This window comes from Spathaspora passalidarum, assembly GCF_000223485.1.
Source record: "Spathaspora passalidarum NRRL Y-27907 unplaced genomic scaffold SPAPAscaffold_1, whole genome shotgun sequence".
Taxonomy (NCBI): domain Eukaryota; kingdom Fungi; phylum Ascomycota; class Pichiomycetes; order Serinales; family Debaryomycetaceae; genus Spathaspora; species Spathaspora passalidarum.
This window is the reverse complement of record NW_006767425.1, coordinates 1597572-1623650: the sequence shown is the minus strand read 5'-3', so window position 1 is coordinate 1623650 and position 26079 is coordinate 1597572. Positions and strand designations below refer to the sequence as shown.

The window sequence follows — 26079 nt, the reverse complement described above, 5'->3', positions numbered from 1 at the left end:
AAGGACGCACCTCTTCTCATGGTCGAGCTTGACGAGACACCAGTATTTGCCTTTTTTCCTGTTGAATCAAACACCTGTCGGGAAAGCGAATCCTTTCTGGCAACGCTAGCCTGTGATGGTAATGTAGCCAAAGATGCCGAACTTCGTTTGGTTTGACTACTGGTTGTGGCCAATTTTGCAACTTTTGCCTTAGACGTATTGACTCGGGATTTATCAAACACGTTCAAATTAAACTCGACATTCTCGCGCGAAGGTGCTGCCATGACTTCATCATCGTCATCGTCCTCGCCTTCTTCATCAAGGTCTTGTTCTGCCATTGAACTAGTGGACCCGTTGCGTTTTATTGACTTTCTTCTCAATCTCGTGATTGCGTCGGAACAACCCGCATGCAATTTCTGCGCATGTCTCAATAGCAAATCTCGACGACTGAACTTGCGCTGGCACACACCACAACTAAACGGCTTCTCCTTAGTATGACTTCGTTCATGTCTTTTCAAGTGTTCCAACCGGGCAAATGCTCTGGTACAAATCTGGCAAACGAATAATCTGGGCTTCCCAGAGGGGGTGGTACCGTATGCGGTCAACTCCAATGGGATGTTCTTTTGTTTCTTGTTGCTGGTTGTAGTTGTGGTTGTTTCTATTGAGTCGGTCATTGATAGTGGAGTATTGATACCATTAATATTGGGAGGTAAATTAGTGTTATTATTATAATTCATATGAAAGGGAAGTTGCTGTTGCTGACTAGGGGAAATCATGTGTTGTTGGTATCTGTGTATATGCCTCTTAGTGGACAATGGGAAGTATTGTGTATATGACCAAAGTAGTTAACCTCAACTTGGCTGTCAAAATTTAAATTATCACTTTTTTTTTAGTTTGCTTTTTTTTTGTAATTTGTGTGAACTGTCTGTCCGTGCGTGTGTGTGCTTTTTTTTCTTAGGCAAAATAAAAAAAAAAAGACTGAGATCCTTTTTTTTTCTAATGTACGTCCACCAGTGTATGTATGGATGTGGGAATTTTTGTGTCTGAGAAACCTTTGTTATACGACAGCACAGAAAAAAAAGGTTTTCCTTTTGTGGGGGTCGACGTTATGAGTAATTGGGCGCCGAGCAAAAAAGAAAAAAAGGGGGGGCAAAGTGGTTGAACAACAAAGCAAAAACAAAATCTGGGGGAGGAGCGGACTAACTAGAGTCGACTGTTCAATATGGATTTGTGTAATGAGTCTATAGTGACTGCTATGTATCTATGCTGGCCGTGATAGTCGACTGATTAATTGATTGATTGAGCTTGACTGTCTGTCAAAGTCGATTGATTGGTCAGATTAGTCTGGAGGGACAAATAAAAAAAAATTCAAGAGGAAAAACCAGTCAGGCACTTTTTTTTTTTCTAGCAAAGATTTTTCGTGAAAAAGAAAAAGAAAAAGCAAAAGGTGCTGGTAATTAAATTAAATTATTTTTTGTCTTAATCGTTTATAAAATTTTAGCAGAATGCTTAGAATTTTTTTTTGTTGAGTTTAGTCATGAATAATAGTGACGAAAAGACTGCAGAGAAAGGCTAGAACTTAAGCCCGACACAAAACAAAATCTCTTCTAGATCGGGCAAAATTATAGAGATATAGGTGGGGAACCATCGCTGGAAAATCACCCGACCATATCAGTTTGATCTACGACAGGGTCTTGCCGCCTACCGTTCAATTGATAAACCAACCATCTGCATTTCCAGGAGATGACGAAATTTTTTTTTCTATCTGTGGGGGACCATGGACACGGGCTCAGTGGCGGGCGCAATGCGGTAAACCCAATTGAGGAAAACAAACCCAAAAAATCAGGAAAAAAAAAAATGTCTGTCGGAAAGAAGAAAGCCAACACAAAAATTACCCCACTTTTTCTTATTTTTTTTCATACAATGCGCAACTCCGAGTTATTTTTTGCATACCCGCGCCTATAGTGGCGCTTATATATGTCAAACTCCGGATTTTTTGACTTGGATTTTATACCTTTTTCTGACTCTCTCGCAATAGTGTCACCATGTGATAATATGTAGTAGCACTTTTCAGTTCCATGATCAAACTATTTAGATAATATTTTTAGCTCCTTAATCCCCGTAATGTTCTTCAACGGTCTATTCGGAAGGGATTGCCTATTTCTTTGTGTACAGTAACTGATAAAGTAGGTTGACCTTGCAACTATGTTATGACATCATTTTTGTTTTGCAATTTTCATCTACGAACACCCAAGTGCTCTACGCAAAAGAGGAAGGAACCTTAGACCATATGGAAGCAAGTCTGCCAAGAATTGAAAAGTAGTCAGTTGCTATTGGTTGTAATTCCACTTACACCCAGTAATACACCAAAAAATAAACCTCAATGCTATATATGGGTTCATCGAAATATTCTCTTGGCCCCAAATTACTAACAAGGGTTTTGACTTCACTATATATCTACGAGTTATATTACAACGTCGATGTCTGGATTGGATCTGGTTGTAATGCCCCACCCGGATAATTTCCGCACACTGCTGATGTATTACAACTAGAATTTGCTCAATAGGAGAATATAAATGAGCCATTAAGATTCCTACAACGAACCACTGCACACAATTTCGTCCTGGCATCTAAGAAAACATTCTCAATGCAATGGTCGGATTTATTGGAAATATTTCCTCTTGTGATAAATCAAACTTGTGTCTTGTGGAAACATTGAAAATGAATCTTGTGAACACCAGCCAAATACATGAATTACGATATGGCCGCTGAATACTTTTTGATGTTAGTGTATCTTGTTATGTGTGAATTCAACTAACCGAGCTTGGATATTATGGTATGATAGTAGGGATTTCAACATGCAAAAGGAGTTAAAGCACTATACATCCCCTACTTACCATGCACAACCATGCAGAATCAAAACTCATGGGAGATTTGCCAATTAAAAGATTTATTTGCCGATAAGAAAAATCAAATCAAATAAAAAGGAAAACTTACCCCTATTTATAGAAGTGAGGATTGAGTATTGGTATAGGGGGTATGTGTTTAGGGATTTTGTTGAGATTATGTTGGGAAATGTTTGTGTCTGTTGAGTGTTTTTTTTTCCGCTTTGATATTTGGTTGCAAAAAAAAAAACAAACACCCCTCTGACAGTTTTGAAGATAAATTGCACTAATATTTAAATCTACGTGTAATCAAGATCCGACTCCCAATTAGAGAAGAGAAATTCATTGTTTGTACGGCGTTTCTTTTGTTGGGATTAAGAACAAGATAGAAAAATTATTGCATATTCAACATTAGAGTTATTTTTGTCTGGTGCGGACTTCACGGTCGTCATGGCGCTGTAAAACAAGCGAGAGAAGAAAATTGGAATAGTCCGAAAGAGAGGGGAGGAGGTGGTGGTGGTGGTGGTGACTCTTTTGTTATTACTCTGATAGCATCAACCATATTAGATCAGATTGGATGTGTGACTGGGTATTAGTATAGAGTACCTTCACACATTCTATCAAAATTTCAAATTGCTTACTCTTTTACTTATCAACAAGTCCGAAGAATTATCCCCCCCGCCCCCTCCTCCTCCCCTCCCCCGGTATTTTAACATGCATGCTAGAACCTTAGTTTAGTTTGTACATGTGCTCTATCTTGCAGGATAAGATTTTCGGAGTGTCTGCATATTTAAAGTCAAGAATGCTATTGTCCGGCTTTAGTTGCATAAGCTTGCATGACATTCCCAACATTCTCAACATGCCAAGTCTAGAGGATGACTTAAACCAATCTAATTGCACTATATATTGAAATTTAAACCATTGGCTCATTAGCCATGTCTAATCCCCTTTGTCAATAGTCCCTGGTATTTCAATGGCTTTCTTGCAATGGCCGTACTGAAACTGATTCACTCTACTCACGTGATTTTTTGTAATTATTGGCACTACCACAAGAGAAAAAAAAACATCACCACTGTGGTTCTGCGACCGAAGAAGAATTCTAGCCACTATCGAATTAATAATCAAGTCTTTTTCACACTAACCAGCTATGCCAGTTATTGAAATCAAGTCACAAGAGCAGTTCACTGAACTCACCCAGGATGACAGTTCTAAATTAATTGCATTATACTTTTACACCGAGTGGGCACCACCATGCAAGACCATGACATCGGTTTTCCAAACCATTGCCGAATCCAAGAAGGACGATCCCAGTATATTATTCCTCCTGATTAACGCTGACGACTTGAGCGAAATAAGCGAGATATTCGAAGTCAATGCCGTGCCTTACTTTATCTTGATACGTAATGCCACCATCTTGAAGGAGTTATCTGGAGCCGACCCTAAGGAGTTTGTCAGTGCATTAAACCAATTCAGCAATACCCCAGAACAACAAGCACAAGCACCAGCACCAGCACCAGCACCAGCTATACAGAAGAAGGAAGTTGAAGAGGTTGAAGAATCAGAAGACGAGTTGAATCAACGATTAAAGAAGTTGACTACTGCCGCACCAATCATGTTATTCATGAAGGGATCTCCAAGCTCTCCACAATGTGGTTTCTCAAGACAATTAGTGGCTATTTTAAGAGAACACCAGATCAGATTTGGATTCTTTGACATCTTGAAGGATGATTCTGTAAGACAAGGGTTGAAGAAGTTTAGTGACTGGCCCACTTTCCCTCAATTATACATTAACGGTGAGTTCCAAGGTGGCTTGGATATCATAAAGGAAAGTATCGAAGAGGATGAAAAGTTTTTCGAACATGCCTTGGAAGCAGGCGCATAATTGGCTCCGACTATATACATGTATCTTAATATATAATTTTAAACTAGTCTATATTCTCCCTTGAGATATAAGTAGATCCAATTCAGGATCCGACAGAAATCCATCCTCGCTATCAGCATCAGTTTCCATGTCGCTTTCCAGTATCGGATCACTTAGCTCTCCCTCGCTATCTAGTTCCACATCTTCCAACTTTTTCCGTTTGATCTCGTCTTGAAATTGATCGTAATCCACCCGCTCGTCTTCTACTTCATCATCATAAATCTTTTTAAACTTGCCGCCTAGCCTATTATAGCTATACCTCTGTTTATACCGTCGGTTGTATATCATGGGAAGAAAATATCCGTCAATCATATTCAAATCATTAAAGGAGCTTCTAGGTGTAATGTACCTCTGGTAATCGCGCACTTGTCCCGCGGTGATTCGTGCTAGCCTGGCCATTTTAAACTGCTTGGGAAACCTAATTTGGTCCTGTCGTTTAGTGGACGTGAGCTTTCTTAGATTCACGCGGGCAGACCGTATACCTATGTCAGTCACACCGATATCAGATATGCTCAAGTCGTTAGTTATATCTGCCGCAAGTTGGACGGGGAATTGAGATGTGTTTAAAATGTGATAGTTTTCCAATAATCCAAGATTAACCAACGGTAGATTGTCCTGAAACTGGGAGAGAACTTGATCAATGGAGTGGTGGTCCACGTCTTCCTTGTTCATATGGGTGAATTCCGAGCTTGAATACAAGATCTTTCCAATTGCATGAAAGAGATTTATTTGATTTTCACGAAGACATACCGTGTCACTATTCAATATCGTCCATAGTTGTAAATTTGAAATAATCAGACGGATATCACCGACTTTGTACATCTGATCAAGGACCAGCTTCAACTTGACCTTGTTTATCTTGTTAAACACCGGTTCATTCTTGACGATATTCGATATTGTCTTGTTAAGAAACCTCACGGCAAGAGGATTGAACTTGATGATGTTCATTTGAGAAGCCAACAGCCTTCCGAACACCGTGTCTACTGTCAATGTATTTTCAATGTTATACCACGATTCACCTTCCCCATATTCAATCTCGGTAAGACATATGACGAGCGGAGGCAACTCCCCGTCATAACTGATCCACTGTTGGAGTGAGTTTCGGAATTTCTCTAATGTAGGTGCATGAAACACATTGGGTAATTCTTCAATCAATACTACGGCTAGGTTGGGACCAATTCTGTAGCGACAATTACTCAAGAAATCCTCAATATCGAAAGTTTCGTTGTATTCCACGAGACAATCAGACGAGTCAATCAACTCCTTTGCTAGTAATTTCGCCGTGGTGGACTTGGAACATCCTGAAGGACCGGAAAGCACAAGAACGCGTGAGGTCAGGGTGTGGTTAATCATAGAAGTCAATGCATTTCTTACCTGGGTTAGTTTGGTTGGGTTGATGCAGATGTCTGATGTTGAAATGGGGGCATATTTGTCGATCCACTGGACTGAAGATGGCGGTGGTCGTGGTGGCGACTGAGAAGGTGATTTCAGAACAATGATGCTGTCATCAGAGTCGGAATCTATTTGCTCGAACGAGGATTCGACCGGTTGGTATTTCCTTCTCTTGCTCATGCCATGAACCAGATGGCAAAATGGTTAGTTGAATATAAACAAACTTGCGCGTTTATAATCGAACGCGTTGCGCTACCAGATGCCATACTTAAAGGTGACTGATTTCATCAATAGTACAACAGTAATTTGTACTTGTGTGTTGGTATCAACTTAAAGAAACAGCTTACAACGAGTAGAACAATAGCGCATTAAACGGTACACGCGAGATGTATAACAATAGTACAAAATATTTATTGGGTGCAAACAAATGTCAACCAAAAACATGTATAGATACAGTTAATCGTCTATCTAACTCACCTTTATCTTTCGCCCACTTCTAGTTTTAGAAATGTCATCAGCATTCACATCGTCCATCACTATCATTTCTTTTAAATAGTTCATATTTTCGTTATAGTTACAATATAGCACATTGTTGTAGCTCACCTCAATGATATCGTACAACCCTGGAAGCACTTGAATATTGACCGTCTCCTCGGAAATGTTATCACTAAACACTCTTCCATAGAAATATCTCCCATTGATACTAAACTGGACTAGTTTCCCAATAACATGCTCAGGCTTAGATGACTGTCTGGATCGATGATACTTGCAATACACATCAGGAATGTCAAACTGTACTCCGTCAAATAATGCGCAGCTTGGATGGAACGAACGAGAACATTTCTTATACGAGCATTGAATGCAGGCGTTGGGTTGGTGACATATATTACATTTTAATTGTTTTTGTTGTTTGGAAATCGACTGCAAGTTTGAGATTTTGTTATTTGAAAGTTGTAGTTGGTTTGAAAACACATTGGCACAGATTCGGTGGATTTTATGATTTGCGTCTGTTGGAAGTAGGTCAAACAATGGTGATGTTTGCGGATAGCTGTTGGGACATAAATAGCATTCCCGTGTTGCACTGGGTGTTTCACTGGGTGTTTCTTCGGGTGCTTCACTAGGAATATCATTGCGAACACTGTTCTTTCTTGGTCGCCCTATTGGCCTTTTCTGGGCGTGACCATTACTGATGTGAGTATTGCTATGACTATTGTCCTGATTTTGCTTCACTGGAGCGTCCGGTTCTACTCCATGAAACTTACTCCACAACTGGGAAATATTTATAGTCACAGCATCATTAATACACTCGCATTTATTAGACACCTTCCCCAAAGGAAACCAATCATCAAGAGCAAAATTAACTGATTCGGCCAAATTATAGCCATAATTGAATCCAGCATGATATCCAAACGGATAAGTAATTATGAATTCTCCCTGACGATGAACTATATGATTCACTTTGATCCCGTGTTTTTCAAGCACTTGTGGCGACACAAGAAACGTCTTGTGTCTTAAAAACTCATGACAGTGGTTATACTCTTCGCGAAATATCTCCTTCATTAGATTGAAAAACTTGTCTCGATACTCCTGTGGGATCAGGTACCACTGCTTGGGGGCACCGAAATGTAAGTAATTGATCAGATACAAGTCCTGGTCTTCCAAGTGCCATGCAAAGGTCGCTTTCCATAATCCAGCATAGAGATATGCATCATTGACTCCGGGGATCTTCCGGTCCATTAGGTCAAGAATATTAGGCAAATGAGCTACATTCCACGATTTGATATTGGGAGGGAATATTGAGCCGATCATGTCGGCGCCGTACATGGGTTCGGCATAGGTGAGAGTCTTCCAGTATATTCGTTCAAGCTCAGCGCATCGGTCATCAGTAAACTCGTGGATGTCGATATTGTAGTCGGAATGGGTATGACGTAACTTTCTAGGCGAGTCTTCGACTATTTCCTTGTCGTCCTGTCGCGATCTCTTTCTTGTGCTTGTTCTTGGAGGTTGGAAGTTCTGCTGATCTGCCAATTGTTTCCACTGGAAAATACTATATTTTCTCTGCTTCTCGATATTTTCCTGTTGGTATACCCCTGGGCTCACTTGGTTAATGTGTTGCACAATTGGATTGCGTATGGTGATGTTGTTTTCTAAGTTGTCGTGGTTATAGCATTTCAGTTTCTCTAACTGGTGTTTCCAATGGGCAGGAGGGATAATCTTGACAATGCCAGATTGCATCCCATACTGGTTTATAGCTTTATTGAACTGATAAAAGTTGTGGAATTGGTTATAAGTGGGTGTGAATACGGGCACACCATTACTATAGTACAGTGGTTTGATTATTAGATTTGGATCTTCTGAATATTGATGTTGCATCTTGTGGAAGTGCTATGAGCAAAGAGACAGTTTGATATATGTCATGATTTTTTTTTTATTTTTTTTTTATTCGGCTACAACAATCAAGCCGTTCCACTCTGAGTGCCTTGAGAACAATCGGTGGATATCTTCGGGAGCAAGCAAAACAATAGGAATTGGTAGCGTGCAAACACATTATCAGACCATAGTTACATATCTGTGCATTATATACTGAGACATGCGGTGTTTTCGCGTAGCATAGCAGACTCAGGTGCCCCGTCCGCCTGATACCCCAGCTGGTCCGCCCCGTCCGCAATCGGAACTGTCATTTTTTCCCTAACAAATCTACAATCACACCTGGTAGCACACACGCTTGTGTACATCAAATTAGATCGATGTATAGAGTCGAATTGCATTAAATTGCATGTCGATCGTGACATTCTGTCCATTTCCATGTGAGTTTGTTCATATCGATCAATGGCTGCTTGATAAGAAATAGAACCCTTGGCTTGACTCTGATTTTGCCAGGAAGAGACTCGCTGTCACTACCAGCAACAGCAGCGATAACATAACCAATATCTTCAACTCTCATGAATGCAACCCTAGTGCTTAAATCTCCAAGCTGAAGAACATACTTGGTACCAGAATCAATACCCACATGGCCGACAACTTCATACCACAACTTGTCGGGTTCTGCAAAGAAATTAATGACAAGGTCAACGGATTTAATGCCAGTCTTTCTAACATTTTCAGAATGAACAGTCTTGAAACCAACTCAACAATAACACCAGTACCTTTCAATTGGTTTTCAATTGTAATGCCAACTGAGACTATTATCGTATCAAGGTGGAGGTTTCCAACATCGGATTTGTTGTCTTATTTGTTTGATTTCGTTAGTAGGAGTAATGATTGATCTGATTAGTTGCGATTCATTTGTCGAATCAAGCGATTTAATGATACTGTCGATCATCCTATTGATGTTTTCTCTTGCCATTTGCACTGCTGTAAACGAAAGGTTTAAGGGCGGGATGGGTAGTTTTGCTACTTTTCTAGGGCGGAGCCATGGAAGCAGAAAATGCTGCAAATTCTGTCTACCGTTTTTGTTTTTCTGGGGTGAAAGCTTGATCTAGGTTGCAAAAATTTTACTACTCTTATAACAAGGAAACATAACATACAAGGAAAAGATGCATGTATAGTTGTATGGGATAGCATCTGAGGGGATGACAGGCCATTATAAAAGCTGGAACCGTCTGTTTCTGCTTGTTCACCAGGAAAAGACTGAGCATGGTGGATAAACCTAATTTAGTAACCACCTAAAAAAGATATTACAAATCACCAGTGTGTTGGCTGAGAAAACATAAAGTCCTCGTCATTTCCTTCTCCAAGCTGAGCTTATATCTGAAGTTGCCTTAAAACCTCTTCCATATACTCTGAAGAACTTTCGGATTTATATTTCCCTGGTTCGGATATAGTCCATCACGTGATTTTGTTGATGTGATATTTGCCCTTCAGATCCAACCCAACTTTTCCACTTAAAACTACTATTAACAAGTTCACCACCACTCAACATGGCACAACCTTCTACACATCCAGATAAAAGAATATCCAAATCACGAGCATTCAATGCATCGGTATTAACATTGCTCACCGTATTGGTTTTTCTCATGCTTGTATACCATCTCATATGGGCCATCAAGGTCGTGTATTACCAACCATATGGAAACTTGCTTAACAATTTAGTTTACGGACCAGGTACACTCGTTGCTAACGTTGGGATAAGTTCCAAGTTAATTAGATATATTAATGCTAAATTAGTCGAAGATAAGATCGAACCCGATTACAAGAAATACATATAGAGCGCTAGTTTGTGGTTGTTACCGAGTGATTATCGCAATACATCTGTAACAAGTCGGGTTCGAGAATGTACGATTGAGTTGCCAACCACTGCTTGAGTTCATCTATTCGGATAGGTTCATAAGAAAGTATTCTATCATACCATAGTTGATCTGACCGGATTAGCTGGGTGAGTTTGATGAATACGCTTTGTTGGAAAGTTTGTTGTGTATCGAGATTAGTTAGATTTATTGGATCAATAAAATGCGTTATATTAGTCAAAATCTCAAGCATTTTAGATTTGCCTTGAACTGGTTTCAATCCCCATGCTTTAAACTTCTTGCTGAGTTCTGTAGCTTTAAGTGAAGATATTTCTGAGGGAATGTTAGTAGCCACTGTTAGCAGATGCTCTGTGGTTGTTATTGGACTTGACGGCACTTGTACCACTGAAACATCTTGTCCTGACGTATTAGGCTCTCCTTCTTCCGGCTTCACCTCTCGTGTTATTTCAATAATACTGAAATCGTCATCCAGGCTTTCTGAATCGGGTATTTCTGCATCTAAATCAATAATTATTCGATTGTTCTCGGATATCTTTCTCAATTTCACGGTGCTATCTTCATAATCAGAAACTATTAATGCATTGGATATTTGTAAGCGAGTAGTGGTTAATGTTTTCCTCTTCTGTGATTTTGGTATAGGCATGGAAGAAACAGGCATATCTTGACTCTCTACAAATAGATCTTTACTGTCTGTTGTTATGCTAGATTTTGCTGTGGAATGTATTGACTCTTCGTCTGAAGAGATGATGATTTCTTGCTGTATTGGACTTTCAAACGATTGATTTATTAGTTTGATCGGTGATCTTCGGGATATACTTGTTGGTCTGCTATTTAGTATTTGCTTTGTTAGTATTGTAGGAGTCGTGAACGGCGATTCAATAGGTGATGTAGTCTTGCTAATCTTGGTAGGGGACAGCAAGGCTATGGGTTTACTGGGGGACTTTACTGATTCAACATCGCTTTCAATAACTTCATAAACTTGATCTTGTCTAGCAAATGAAAAACTTTGGAATGACATTGTTGGATCTAGCGGAGGCTGGTGAGGATTATTATCATATATGCTTTCAGATACTTGTACAAGTGATTTATGGAGATTTTCTTCTACTATCTCCGGTGAAGACAACTTCTTTATTCGATGCTCCAGTATGATTTCCGGTTCTGATTCAGAATCCAGAATTGTGGAGTCACTCTTTAATTTCTCGTCGACATTCAAACTCATAACGAACGGACTCACTTCTTCATGTTCCTCTTCTATAAAACTGCTTCCATTCATTTGTTCTTCGTTTAATTCATATAGTGATTTTATATCCTCGTTGGACATCTCTGTCAGCGGGTGAGAACACGCTTGGCTCCACATACTTCCGCCATCTTCTTGACTTTCCTCATTCATCAGTTGTAACATCATCCGTTTATTGATTGCCTTTAGTGTCATCTTACTTGCTCGCGGCAATACGGGAAACTTTAGTCTTATCAGATTAACAATATACTTCCATTCAGAAGGAGTCCACAATTTAGTGTTGCTCTTATGAGTCAAATGCTCCACGTCTTCTGCTCTGGTTATTCGTTTTATGAAATCATCAAGTTTACTTTGATTTCCAGCGAAATAAGAGAACTTGTCAGCATTATTCTCGAATGATTGTCGAACATGTGCATTCAAGGATACGTTCTTCTTCGGTTGTTTCCTCAGTTTAGGCTTGGCTCTTGGTTTTGCAATAGATTTCTTGGTGCTTAGTATTGGTTTATCGATGTCGTTCTTGAATGGATTTAATTTTGATTTGACGAGTTTCGTCTTCGTTTCTTCTTCCACCAAATCCTCATAACGACTTTGCATCTGGGTAGAATTGAAATAAAGACTTCCACCACCTGGTTCACTGTCTGACATCGAGTTCTTGGCTGTTAGATATAACCGTATGCTATCGCGTGGCGCGTTTAAAATTGTTCTACAATATATCTAGGGTGCTATATACAGGAAAGCCGCGGCATTAATTTATGTTAGCTATATACTTTCCTAATTATTCATATCTAGTCTTGATCTCTTGTTTAATTTCCCATATTGAAGTTTTCTTATTATAGCAAGCAATATCTTGTATAGTATTCTTCAACAACGCTTTAGTGAATTGTTTGAATTCCTTTTTAGATAACTCAACTAACGTCCCTATAGTAAAATCATTATTCTTTTCAAGGAATTGAATGAGCAGCTTAAGTATTATTGGGTCGGTTATCGTCTTCTTGGATGGAGTTAGTATATTTGGATTTGCCATTGTGTTCTTGACTGGTGTACTTAGAGCAACGGCTTGCACCTGTTCATTCAATGTGGCATTACTTTCATCAGCTGCTGCCATTACAACTTCTTCACCTTTCCAGTAGTTGCAAAATGGGTCAATCGGTCCTTCAACAGGCACTTGGACGCCTTCAGTCATGACCACAACAGAAAAATCTTGAAAGAACAGCTTATTCTCATCGTTGTTCCATTTGTTAATGATCAGTAACGAGATAAACTTCTTCTTTCTAATCCCATCATTCTCGACAAACTCATCGTCTTCTTCATCAGGAATCAACATCAGATCATCCTCGTCATCATCAACATCATCATCCAAATCTTCTCCGTCTTCGTCGTCTTTGTTCCATTCCAAATCGGAATCATAGTCATAATCAAACCCAGTAAGTTCCGAATTTAATGGATTGGCTATTATAGATGCTTGTTGAGACTTGTGCTTGGTTGAACACCATGTTCCTATATATGGCGGCTTTTCATTCTCGTAGAAACTGATGTATTTGATAGGTGGTAATTGGTTGATTAATTGGTATACTTGTGATTCTGTAGTTGTGGAGGAGTTTAAGGCAGTTATGATTTCATCGGGTGTTGTTTGGTGGGTTGCACTAGTCGATGCAGTCATTGGTAAAGATTTGAGGAAACTTGTAAATTGTTCTTGGGATGGATTGGCTATTATGTCGTTTAGCTCTTTTTGAGTTTGTGAAAGATCCTTTCTGGGTCTACTCATCACGGTGACATTCTTTTGAACAAAGAATGGCAAGAATTCTGAATCATATTTGCAAACAATCTCTGAAGGAGAGCTGGCTATAACAATTGGAGTAGTCAGTATTTCTTGCGACTTTGGCTGTGCTGGTTTCACTTGGAAGAAGCTTGAAATCTTCATCTGACTTCGTTCTTTCAACTCTTCAGCTTTCTTCTTTTCTTCTTCAATTCGTTTCCTTTCGAGTTCCTTTATCCTTTTTTCCTCTTCTAATTTCCGTTTCTTCTCTTCTCTTTCCTTTTCCTTAGCTAGCTTCTCCTCGAGTCTCTTCTGTTCCCGAAGTAACTTCTCTTCTTCAAGCTTCTTTCGTTTAAGTTCCTTCTCTTCTTCGAGCTTTTTACGTTTGAGTTCTTTCTCCTCTTCGAGCTTTCTCCGCTTGGCTTCTCTTTCTTCCTCTAGTTTTCTTTTCTTCGATTCTCGCTCTTCTTCAATTTTGCGTTTCCGTTCTAGTTTATCTTGTTCCAATTGACGTTTTTTGGCAAGTTTTTCTTCCTCTTTAGCTTTCTTCTCTAATTCTTTTTGTTTTTCACGTTCTAGTTTCTTAGCAAGCTTGTCGGCTTGTTTGGTATTGAGGTTTTCCTTATCGGATGACTGAGAAGATGTATCATCGTCTGTACTAGTAGGTTGCAATGATAAATCTACATCCATTGGTTGTGGTGATGAACCTATAACTATCACTTCAGTCTGGCTAGGTTCTGTTGCTTCTGGCATGGTTGTCATAGTGTTTGCAAGGAGTTAGTTTAAGGTATTTTGGTTTTTTTTTTTAATCTACGCGTTGTGGAAAACAACCGTTGGTGAGAAAACGCGTACCGAAACATTTCAACACTCAAACTGAACGAGTGTTTGCTCCGACTTACTAATGCTGCATCATATGTTAATACCAAAGCTATCTTATTACAATCGTACTTAAACAATAATAAACCATATATGTAAAAAAAAAATTAATCTGTTCTAAACTACGAAATTATATATGTAAACAAAAAGATTTCATCTAAACTCTTACAAAAGAGAAATCAAAAGAGTTAAGAGCAAACTCATCGTAGAGCTTCCACTAAATGACCCAATTCCAGCCCCTGAGAAGATTGTTCCAGAGGGAATAGAGGGCATTGCATCGATCGAAGTAGGTGAAGGAGCTTCACTAGGCTGGTTTTCTGGTGGATTAACTGTGGCCGTTGGGGTTGTAGGTTGGCTTCCAGTTGAGGTGGCTCCAGAAGGAGGAGTAACCATAGTTGTTTTATTTTCTGGCGGAATGGCAGGTGTGCGAGTCTTTGTTTCGATGGTAGTTGTAACAGGAACTTCTGGTGGAGCTATAGTCTGTTCTGGTGGAATTTCAATCTCAGTTGAAGGCTCTTCTTCCTCCTCCTCACATGTTACAGTTGGAGGTATATAACAATCAGTTGAGACAACTTCTTCCGTTGACCCTGGTACCTCAGTTGGAATTTCTTCTTCGGTTGGAATTACAGGTGGTTGTTCAGTTGAAGTCACAGGTGCTTCTGTTGGAATTTCCACTTCGGTTGAAGTAACAGGAACTTCTGGTGGAGCTTTAGTCTGTTCTGGTGGAATTTCTACCTCGGTTGAAGTAACAGGTGCTTCTGTTGGAATTTCTACCTCGGTTGAAGTTACAGGCTCTTCTGGAGTATCCACGCTTGATGTTTCTTCCTCACATGTTACAGGTGGAGGTGTATTACAATCAGTTGTGACAATTACTTCAGTTGACTCGGGTTCTTCTGGTGTAACTTGCTCCACAGTTGTAGGTTCAGGTTCTTTTGATGTAACTTGCTCCACAGTTGTAGGTTCAGGTTCTTCTGATGTAACTTGTTCCACAGTTGTAGGTTCAGGTTCTTTTGATGTAACTTGCTCCACGGTTGTAGGTTCAGGTTCTTCTGATGTAACTTGTTCCACAGTTGTAGGTTCAGGTTCTTCTGATGTAACTTGCTCCACAGTTGTAGGTTCAGGTTTGTCCGTCGTTATAGGCTGTTCCTGTTTTGTGGTTGTTTCCACCTTTGTTTTTGGGCATGGAGTAATAACCAAGACAGTATCGGTAGCTCTAGTAGAAACAATAATAGTGGTTGTAGCAGTAGAATCAGTTTCCCAGCAACTGACTTCAGATGTTGTAGCATGCACAGGTTCATATTCAACCACGCTGGCAGTTTCACCTGGAGTCACGGTGTATGTGGTATAACTAGTGCTGATTCCGGTATATGTGGTTGTGTAGGTAATTGTTGGGATTGGAACATCAACAACAATAGTAATGGTAGGGTCATGAGTCTTAAAAGGCTTAGTATACACTAATGTAGTCAGACCAGTCCAAGTTTCTGTAACAAGTTCCACTTCCTTACCATTGGCCCCAGCAACATCGTTACAATAAGGTTGCCATTGAACAGTTTCGGAATTATCAATTATATATGGACTATTGGCACACTTGTATCTGTTGGTGTATCTGATTTTGTGTTTGACCCCAACGGCAGAAGATACAAGGGTGTCAATAAAGACCCGGTAACCGGCAGGAATATTCTTGTAGTTGATAATGAAGGAGGTGGCACTGCATTTAGTTGTATATGAAAAATCAGTTTCAATTGATTTTGGGAAATACCAGTCATTCAATGAGTTAGAAATAGCAGCATGAATAGATGAACAATCGATTGAGCCGGTGCCATAAAGCATGGTGATACCTAATACACCTGAAGAGTAACCAGCTCCACATTTTCCTCCTAATACTTGGTGTTGCAATTTGTTCACACTAGGAACGACACGGGCATTATAAGCAATTCTATCAGGATTAGTATCGACACCTCCTTCGAAATTAACAGTAGTAGAAACGACGTTATCTCCGTCGCTGAATGAAACAGTATTGACACCACTTGTGAAAGTTTCTCCACATTTAACATCAGTATCTAATGCCGATCCTCCAACATTGAAAGTAAGCGGGAAACTCATAGTTCCATGAGCCAGGGTCAGTTGCTTGACAGTATCTGACAAACTACACTTTAATTCAGAAGTTGGAAGTAAGATATCACCAGGGGCAAACCGACAAGTAGCATAAATAGTATTCCCGACTTTCAAATTCACTGATACTTGTGTAGTGGTGAACTTGAACACACAAGGCATAGTTAAAGTAAAAGTGTCACCTGCACTCATCTTAGAACCATCGATTTTCCATCCTAATTCGGCAATCCAACTAGGGAATGCAGGGCTGGCATATCTGTAATTAGCACCTTTTCTCCATTTTAACGAGTTAAAAGAAGTAAACACTCCACTTATTTCTTTAGCTGCGGCAAATGTCAATAATATTTGCAAGAATATCAATGACAAAAACATTGTTAGTTTGATTGGATCGAAAGAAAGATTTAATAGATCTACAGGGAATGTTCTGTGATATTTATAACAAGGTACAAGATCTATGTCTCACGTCTAGAGAAGTAAATTATATCACCATTAATCAACAATAAAACAAGGTTTTAGAATATTTGCAGCATTTGCAAACTATTTTGATGAAAAATAAACAAGAAGTCGTACCATATTGCCCATGTGCGTTTTCGTCAAGATAAAACCATTGTCTTCCTTTTCGGATTACTTCAATGGTCGAAATAACTGCTAAAAATGATCAAGATTTGTATGCAATTGCAACCGATTTTGGATTCAAGAATTTAGCCCTTTTGCGGCATCCGATGATGAACTACTAAAAAATAACTGGGGACTTTGTTAAAACACGAAAAAAAAATAAATAAATAAACAGAACTTTGTTGATGCTTAAAAAAATAACGCGCATTTGCACTTTCTCGTCTAGCTAAATACTTCTGTTGACGAGACGAATGCCCGGTTATACTCTACATATCTTCTAAGTTCTTCAGGGGTCCTTTGTTAAACTTTCAGATTTATTGTTTCGACTATGCTTAAACTAGGAGATTGAGAGCCCTGCTAGGAACATCCATTAAACTTAATTTAAAGATAAGATTAAAACCATTGCTTTGAAGATTTCATCTATATTTAACTACCTTGAGAAACGAGTAAGCCTTATGACTATAGACTGATTTTTATAAGTTTAATTTTATCTTTAATTAAGTTTATTTCTCTTATAATCCCGGCAAGAATGTTTGATCTATCCTTCATTGTTGCCCAGCATTGTCCAACACATCCATCATCTGAAGACAAGCGACCCATCATTTCTCATTGACTTCTGAAACTTCTAAAACATCACGCTATAATACAAACAATGAATGGCTGAATAACAATCCAACGCACTAAAATGGGCTTATTCCTTTTAAGCCCCCCTGGAGAATGATTTGTGGATCGCGAAAGAAAGATAGATACGGTGGTGTTGTATGTATTACCCCTCGCGCATAAACGATGTTTTACTGCTGAATGAAACTCGGATATCCGATTCTATATTTAGTCTAATAATAAACTTCCCTGACGACAATGAAATATGGTAAATATAACCGAATTATAAAACTCACTACACGCAATTATCAGATTCATTTGTTCCTCTGTATGTTGTTCTACTATCGGCTTCTATATGTCAGATCTTGATGTCCGATGGCGTTGATCAAAGCCCATTTCCGATTTTGCATAAAGTGGTATTTTTTATGCAAGTTACAACCATCCAATAGTAAAAACCTTTCCTAATTTATTAGCGCCTAACCAGTTTGCTGAAATAGGAAATTCAACTATCCCGATTAATTTGTCAGGCGGAAATAGTCTTGTTGTCATGTAACTGATCTATATTTGCAAAAACAATTTGTCTTATAGCAATAATTTTAAGTTATAACTTTCTTGCGGCAGTGGCTTGACCCTAATACCTCTTTAAGGTATCATAATCAACTCAACTGTGAATATAAAAAAAAATTGCTAGAGGAAACTATACGATTTTCTAATCTAGTGTTCAAATCTGTGAATTTACAGTTAGTGTAAGTTTTTTGGTAAATCTTAAATATATCTAGTTCCATTCTATAGATTCCATTATGAATCCACATACAAAGTATAAAGTTTAGACCAATTTATAGTGACGATTAATCAAGGAAAACGTTTCCCGCACCATAGTTTAATGTATCATAATCCCAAGCACGTGATACTTACTTGTCATTCCTTTTCTAGATCATTTATAGCTTGATTCAGTAAACCTAAACCGGTTGGATAAAGTACTCAGCTAATATAAAACGTTTTCTTGGCTTTACTATATTACAGGGGGTTTGGAATATCTCTTAGAAATTTGTCTGGGCCCCCGAAAGATCTGGATTATTAAAGCCCAGTATATGCACAAAGATTTCCTTTGAATTGTAGAAAATAAGAAATATTCATCCGCATATGTTCAACAATCGGGTACTTCTGTGTTTCTTGGCGTTGTTTAATAAAGAAAAGCAGTATTGATTGATTGTTTATGCCAATAATATACTTTGCTACCATATGCTCGGGATTTGAATGAGCAATTTTTCCTTTTTTTTTTTACAACCATTTCTATTAATTCCTCTTTACTCTTTGTCTAGTAGCATTAAATCATTAGAATGTCTAGGTATTTAAACATATACCAATCTATTACATCATAACTAGTAGTAATGAATCTACAAGTTAATTTTAAATACAAAACTTTTTAATTATCTATAAATACCCAAAAAAATCAAAAATTACAACCGGAACTGAACTAAATATTGTAAAGAAATGACACTTGTCTAATAATCTGGAATATCCAAATGGAAGAAAGGAGTGTTTGTGGTTATGGCAGGGATAAATCTACCACCTTCCAAATCACTGTCTTCGTCGTTACCAGAAGATCCCTTGGCAATATTAACATAAGTATTTTCAGCAACCAAGCCATCTTCTTGAATACCAAAACCAGCATTGATCAAACCTCTCTTAATCCAAGGACTTAAAATTCCTGAGAAATGGAATTCAACTTCACGGTCAGCATAAATATTCATAGCCTTACGTAAATCAACCAAGGCTTGGATAGAAGTAACATCAACGTTGGCAACACAGGAGAAATCAAAATGAATAATACGTAACAATGGTCTGGTGTCTTCTTGTTGATGGTGGATCAAGTCTTCCTTCTTGGTCCATGGGAAGTATAATGGACCTGGGTCATTCCATGGTCTGGAACCCTTGTCTGATAAATCATATGGCTTACCTCTTCTGGTTAACTTCTTGGCTTCATCGGAAACTAAATCAATTTGACGGGATGCATTAGGATAAGTAAATGATTCAATTGGCTTAAAGACAATGACACCTGGTGGTGGTGGAGTAACTGAAATACCAGCGTTTAAGTTTTCTTTAGTTAATGGAACCCAACGAGTGTGAATCTTGACATTTGGTGCAGCTGAGGATTTCGTGTTGACCTTAGTATTGGATTCTTTGTCCTTACCATCAACAACAGATTGGTAGTTGGAATGGTTGGATAAGACTTGGTGAATTTCAGCATCAGAATTAATGGAAGAAGCACCACTGCTGTCAGTAACAATGACTGGGTTAACAATTTCGGCAACTTGAGTACGACCCAAGAATTGACCATTTGGCTTGGCAACTCTGAATAACAAAACAGCACAACTAGAAGCAATGGCAAAATAAATACCAGCTTCAATAGTAACGAAAATTGTAATGATTAAACCGATCAAGAAAATACCACAATCAAGAGGACTGATTCTCCAGAATGACCAGGTGACCTTGTAGTTAGCAACCAAATCAGAAACAGCATGGATAATAACAGCAGAAAGGGTGGCCTTTGGAATGTAGAAGAAAGATGAAGTCAAAGTGTATAAAGCTAACAAGACAACGGCACCAGTGAAAAGACCAGCAATTGGAGTTCTAACACCACACTTGGCCTTTAAAGCAGAACGGGAGAAGGAACCAGTAGCAGGATAAGCATTGAAAAAAGTACCAATCAAGTTAGTAACACCAATAGCAATAACTTCTTGATCAGGGACAACCTTATAATCGTTGACTCTACCAAAAGATTTGGAAATGGCAATGTGTTCTAATAACAAGATAATGGTAGAAACTGGAATTTCAGAACCTAATGCGCTGGCAATACCATCTGGAATATTCATAACACCAACATCACGTAAACCAGAAGGAACAGTACCAATGATTGAAATTGGTGGCTTGAAGGCAGAAGCTGGACCATCAAATGCAACCTTCTTTGGGTGAACAATACCCCAAGAGATAGCAGAAGCGACAATGATAACAATGGCATTTCTTAATTGTTGAGTATAGAAGAAGTACCATTTCAACTTTGGCCATCTTCTTTGACCAAATCCACAAACGAAATTCCAAAGATAAAGAATGAATAATGGAATTAAACCGAAAGCAGCATCGGAAGTAGATTGTGGCAATGCCTTTAAGGAATTGATTATAACCATGTAAGTGGCATCACGAGTGTTGACAGCCTTAGGGAATCCCATTAAAGCAGGAACTTGACCAGAAATAATATTTAAAGCAGAACCACTCATGAAACCCATAACGGCAGGAATGGAAATGAATTCCAAGATGAAACCTAATCTCAAAATACCAAGACCAGCAGCAATACCACCACAGATCAATGATAAGACAGTGGCAATAGTTTGAGCATCATAAAGGTCAGTACCATATTTAGCTTGAACATTGGCGATAACCTTACCAACTTGGGAGGACATAACAGCGACAGGACCGATGGAGACATCCTTGGAAGTAGCAAAAAATGAATAGATGAAAACACCGACAAAGGAAGAATATAAACCAAATTGTGGAGCTAATCCAGCTAATTGGGCATAGGACATGGATTGAGGAACTAAAACAATACCGACAGTGATACCAGCAACTAAATCACCATATAACCATTTACCATTATAGTGTAAAATCCATTTAAGAATTGGGAATAAGGAAACAAAGTAGTTGAAGATCTTTTGTAATGGGTTACCAAAGATATTTTGCAACCAATCCTTTACAGTGACTTCATCTTCTTCGTATTGAGGAATAGCGTAGTTGTCATGTGGGTTAGTGTGGACTGAACGATGTTCAAACTCATGGTGAGTGTTGGTAGTTCTCAAGTTTTCACCATCGAAAAAGTGTGGAACTTCTGAATCAGGTCCAGTATTTGAAGTATAGGACTTAACAGTCTCAAGAATATTAGACATGATTTACTGTGACTGTTGATGATGTGAAAAAAAATCTCGTCAAATGCAACAAGATGTAAGGGAGAACGATGAACTTAAATAGAAATGCCAAGAAGGGGTCCTCTTGATATTTTTCTTCGGATAAACTTTAAACCTGGTAACAATTAATTAGGAAACAATTAAAAGGCTTTATTGTTGCGGTTCAGGCGACTAGTTTAAGATAACGTTGAATAATTGTGGAGGTGTGGATCCTAATTGAATTAAAAACTTATATATTAGACAAACATTAAATATGAATTACTAATGTTTTTTATATATGAGTCTTGATAATTGTGGCTAATGGCGAAAAAAATGAAAAAAAAAAACAAGTGAGATCCACAATTGAACATAGCACGTGACTTGATTTTCAATGAAATGTTGCAGTGTTATAGTTGCTGTGCAGCTAAGTGATGACTTAATTTATACAATTAGCAACTACTAACGAGATACTTCAAAGCTACAGTTCGACTATTCACTCTATACTAGTGGTGTGTGCCTCGGTAGATCGAAATCTTGTACTAGAGCTTTAGTTTCTTTTTAATTTCTTTTTTTTTACCCTGCATATGTTGCAATACTCTGAGTATAATCAATTAATGGGAAATTGATTAATTTATTACTTAATTAAGATGGTTGGTTCTTTTAGCTACCCCGTGTAGACAACAACAAGAGCGCATCTCGATCTTTTCTCCAGGTTCCAAGGATAACACATGGAAATGATCTTCTCCGCCTGCGATGGATCTTCCATCAATTTTATTTTTTTGAGCTGTTATGCATTGTTAATTTTTCAGCAATTCTCACGTGATATAGTGCAATTGGTTTTACTTTTATGCAATGTCACGTGAAAAGAACAAAATGATACAAAACATTTTTGTACCGTTGACTACATTGAATCATTGGGTATACTTCAACAGGAGATAAGAACACCTCGTCTGATTCTCCATGTTGATTTACTAAAACGTTTGTTATGACTCTCGCTAATGCCTTCTCCAATTTCATACTTTCGTAATTCGTATTATTATTTTTAAACTTTTGCCCTGGGTTTGTACCAACTATTTCAATTGCAATTTTACATAAATTAGAAAATGAAACCACTATTTTCTATACATAGGGTAAAGATTATGCGCTTAGCTGTATTGAGATTCTTATCTCTCCTTGATGTTTGGACATTTTTCGTATTTACCTTTTTGGTACCTGGTCGCCTAGGCAAATTGTTTTCTAGAAGGTATTTTGCCGAACCAAATATACGTTCTAGCGAACAAGTCTTGGCAACAAGTATATTTGGACTGTAAGAAATTTCAAGCAAAAGATATGATTTCTTTTTAGTCAGTTTCTTTTTTTTTTTTACATAACATCATCTCCTCCTTCTTGTGTCTTGATTTACGAAAACTTTGTGCTATCTAATATTCACCCCATGCTCATTTCATGTCATCGGTAAATATTTTCCACAATTTGCAACAATGCGCCGTGGGAAACCCTTGTTTTGATCCAATAAAACCAATTGTTTTAATCTCCCTCGCTAGGCTCCACTATTTTCTGCCGTTATCAAATGGCTTTGTATAGATTTCATACTTGTTCAAGTCTTAATTTCAGTTGTTGCAGCTGACGAATTCCTTTGTTAATAATTAGACAAGTCAATCTCTTTTACCTTCTTTGTAGTAGATGGTGGTGCTCCTATTTATGTGGTTGCTCGTTTGTTTATCCAATGTGTGTAACATTTGTGTCCTTCTACCACATACTAACATCCCGTTGTAGAAGATTTAGTGTTAATAAAACATCAAAGGAACTTCAAGAATAGATTTACACACACAGCGAATAAAAATAATTCGTATGCTGTGAGGAGTATCTGCAATAATCATCCCTTGGTGTCATCATTAGATTAGCATCTCCCCCTCCCCATTTTTCTTTCCCATTTAAGCCATCCAGTTTTGCTAATAACCACCTTGGTAGCAATTGTTCTTCGGCTGCTCACCCGTTATTCCCCCCCTTGTTAAACAATTGGGCTTTGTCCTAATCTAGATAATCTGAATCCAATATTTTCTATGCCGTTCACCATGGATTACACCTTCTTTAAGGGATACATTTGTTAAACTTGAAATTCTGTAAATTCTATTCTTCTTTTGTTGCTCTGTACTATTCTACAAGTTACATTCAAAATTATCTATGCAATACAAGTCTTTTTATTTAATGTATATACAGCTTATGCTTTAACGCTAGCTAAATTTTCTTTTTCAATTTCATCAACCATTCTTCTATATTCTTGTTGCTTGAAACATTGATCCAAGAATACCTTATATTTGGTAGCCAATAATTTACGGTCAGGATCATTGTCTTCACTAGGATAAATAACCTTACCAGGACCAGTCATTTTTTCCATAATCTTCCATAATTTATCAGCATGGGTGGAATCTTCTGCCTTCTGTTCATTGATTGAAGTCAATTTGGTTAATTTCATCTTGTGTAACTCTTGAGAAAGTCCTTGTTGTACCTTGTGCTTAGAACCAAAACTCAAAGTTTCATCATCAGATTCTTCATTTTCAGAATCGTGGATTGCACTAGAGCTTACTTTAGCAAGTGGGGAACCAGCAGTTGGTTGGTTGAAGTAATCAACTTCTTGAGCTAAATGACTATGGGAACCACCGGCATATGCCAAGGTAGCTAAATTGGTAGTGGAGGTTGCAGATGGTTGTGTGTATGGTGAAGCAATGTCATCATAAGTATGTAAACTGACTTGAGACTTTTTCTTGTCTGCCAATGTAGATTCTCTTCTTGATCTACCTTTAGTCAAGCTATATTCCTTGACGGAATCTTCAGCTGCGGCAGCCCCTAATAATGCAGCACCAAACACCACAGCAGCGTCAATGTATCTTGGAATAACAATTGGCAATCCGGTACAATCAGCTAATAATCTCATTAATAACCCGTTACGACATTGACCACCACTCATGAAGATACAACTTATATCATGACCTGACTTTTCCATTTCTTCAACAATTTGTCTAGTTTGTTGAGCAATGAATTCACAAGCAGCGAAATATTGAATGGCAAGGTCCTTTACGGAACTGTCCATTGATTGACCAATGATATTGGCCTTCATTCTTGGGTCAGCAATTGGGGATCTGTTACCATGGAAATCACCATAGAAGAACATATGCTTGGCTAATGAAACCACAGATCTTTCGTTTCTTTCTAAAACCAAGTTTTCCAATGTAAGATTAAGATAATCGAATTTAGACAAGTTGGAAGCTTCAGCAGCACGAGAAAGTTCTTGTGATGCAGGATGAATAGACAACACATGGGCTAATAATTGACCGGTACATGATTGGCCACCTTCAGCTAACCAATAACCTTCAGCCATGACATCTTTATATGGACCCCAAACACCTTGGACAAAACATGGTTCTTTGGTCATGGCAATGTGACAAGTGGAAGTACCGGCAACTGCAGCCAATCTACCACAGGCAGTGATGATCTTACCTGGGACTTCAGTTTGTTGTAATTTGGTGATATCTGCTTGGGCAGCAACAGTACCGACCCAACCTGCATAGGCATCAATAACTGGAGAACCAACAATACATTCAGTGGTTAATCCCAATTCTTCGGCTGCTTCTGCATTCAATTTGCCGACAATATCACCAGCACTTAAGTAACGACCATTTTTACCTGGAATACCACCTAATCTTCTGAAATTGTCTTCAATTAATTCATCCATATCCACGGATTTCAAAAATTCATCGGACCAACCAGTTTCAGAACCATCAACTCCAAGAGGAACAAACCCTTGTTTACAAACAACAGAACAGAAACTTCTAGTTTCCAATCCAGTAGCTTTATGAACCAAATAATCAGCCAAATCGTAGAACTTACAATCATTGATTCCGCCTGGTTTGTGATGCTTCAACCATTTCATCTTGGGTAATTCCATTTCAATGGACATTTGACCACCAACATATTTCAAGCATTTATCACCGGTGGCATTGATAGCATCGGTTTCTTCTTCTGCTCTGTGGTCCATCCACAATATAATGTTTTCCTTGTCATCGGTGAAATCAGGACCAACGGCTACGGGAGCATCAGTCAGCTCGGAAATGGCAACTAAGGAACAAGTAGCATCAAACCCAATACCAAAGACGTGTTCTGGTTCAACTCCGGAGTCACGAAGACATGATTTGACACAAAAGGTAATTGCATTCCAAATTTCAGTGGAGTTCTGGGTGATGTGGTTTGGTTTCAATTCATGACGAGTGATTGGTCTTTCAGCGAGTCCGAGAATTATACCATTGGTGTCGATAAGACAAGCACGGGCGGAACCAGTACCCACATCAACACCAACATAGTAAATATCTGGTTGTGGAGGAGGAAGATTGAAAAGTGCAGATGAATGTTTTCGAGTGAGATTGGTTGCAGATCTTGATTGAACCATAGTAAATGTGTGTATGTATGTATGTGTGTAAGTGAGAAAACCACTAGTTCAGATGTTCTGTAAAAGCAAAAACTACAAGG

General features: G+C 38.4%; 9 protein-coding genes across 9 annotated transcripts; 2 read left to right on the top strand and 7 right to left on the bottom strand. All coding sequences in view use genetic code 12, as the record gives it.

Annotated features, from left to right (window-relative positions):
• Positions 1-3972: 3972 nt before the first annotated feature.
• Positions 3973-6336, top strand: GRX3 (monothiol glutaredoxin; the record flags this gene model as incomplete). Its single annotated transcript, XM_007372735.1, has 1 exon — positions 3973-6336. The coding sequence occupies one exon, from the start codon at positions 4012-4014 to the stop codon at positions 4744-4746; it is 735 nt and encodes a 244-aa protein (XP_007372797.1).
• On the bottom strand, positions 4795-6357 carry SPAPADRAFT_131286 (uncharacterized protein; the record flags this gene model as incomplete). The annotated part of the gene is made up of 1 exon (XM_007372734.1): positions 4795-6357. The coding sequence occupies one exon, from the start codon at positions 6355-6357 to the stop codon at positions 4795-4797; it is 1563 nt and encodes a 520-aa protein (XP_007372796.1).
• A 192-nt stretch (positions 6358-6549) lies between these two features.
• Positions 6550-8570, bottom strand: SPAPADRAFT_64512 (uncharacterized protein; the record flags this gene model as incomplete). The annotated part of the gene is made up of 1 exon (XM_007372733.1): positions 6550-8570. The coding sequence occupies one exon, from the start codon at positions 8548-8550 to the stop codon at positions 6646-6648; it is 1905 nt and encodes a 634-aa protein (XP_007372795.1).
• A 1489-nt stretch (positions 8571-10059) lies between these two features.
• SPAPADRAFT_64511 (uncharacterized protein) lies at positions 10060-13458 on the bottom strand (the record flags this gene model as incomplete). The annotated part of the gene is made up of 1 exon (XM_007372731.1): positions 10060-13458. The coding sequence occupies one exon, from the start codon at positions 12304-12306 to the stop codon at positions 10390-10392; it is 1917 nt and encodes a 638-aa protein (XP_007372793.1).
• On the top strand, positions 10088-10642 carry SPAPADRAFT_58603 (uncharacterized protein; the record flags this gene model as incomplete). The annotated part of the gene is made up of 1 exon (XM_007372732.1): positions 10088-10642. One exon carries the CDS (start codon positions 10194-10196, stop codon positions 10383-10385), a length of 192 nt encoding a protein of 63 aa, XP_007372794.1.
• On the bottom strand, positions 12437-14107 carry SPAPADRAFT_130746 (uncharacterized protein; the record flags this gene model as incomplete). The annotated part of the gene is made up of 1 exon (XM_007372730.1): positions 12437-14107. The coding sequence occupies one exon, from the start codon at positions 14105-14107 to the stop codon at positions 12437-12439; it is 1671 nt and encodes a 556-aa protein (XP_007372792.1).
• Positions 14108-15128: 1021 nt separating this feature from the next.
• On the bottom strand, positions 15129-16777 carry SPAPADRAFT_146555 (uncharacterized protein; the record flags this gene model as incomplete). The annotated part of the gene is made up of 1 exon (XM_007372729.1): positions 15129-16777. A coding segment is annotated over one exon (1647 nt), but the record flags the coding sequence as incomplete, so codon positions are not given.
• Positions 16778-19125: 2348 nt separating this feature from the next.
• Positions 19126-21561, bottom strand: SUL2 (sulfate permease; the record flags this gene model as incomplete). The annotated part of the gene is made up of 1 exon (XM_007372728.1): positions 19126-21561. One exon carries the CDS (start codon positions 21559-21561, stop codon positions 19126-19128), a length of 2436 nt encoding a protein of 811 aa, XP_007372790.1.
• Positions 21562-23730: 2169 nt separating this feature from the next.
• On the bottom strand, positions 23731-26053 carry SPAPADRAFT_58599 (putative phosphotransferase; the record flags this gene model as incomplete). The annotated part of the gene is made up of 1 exon (XM_007372727.1): positions 23731-26053. A coding segment is annotated over one exon (1495 nt), but the record flags the coding sequence as incomplete, so codon positions are not given.
• Positions 26054-26079: the final 26 nt, after the last annotated feature.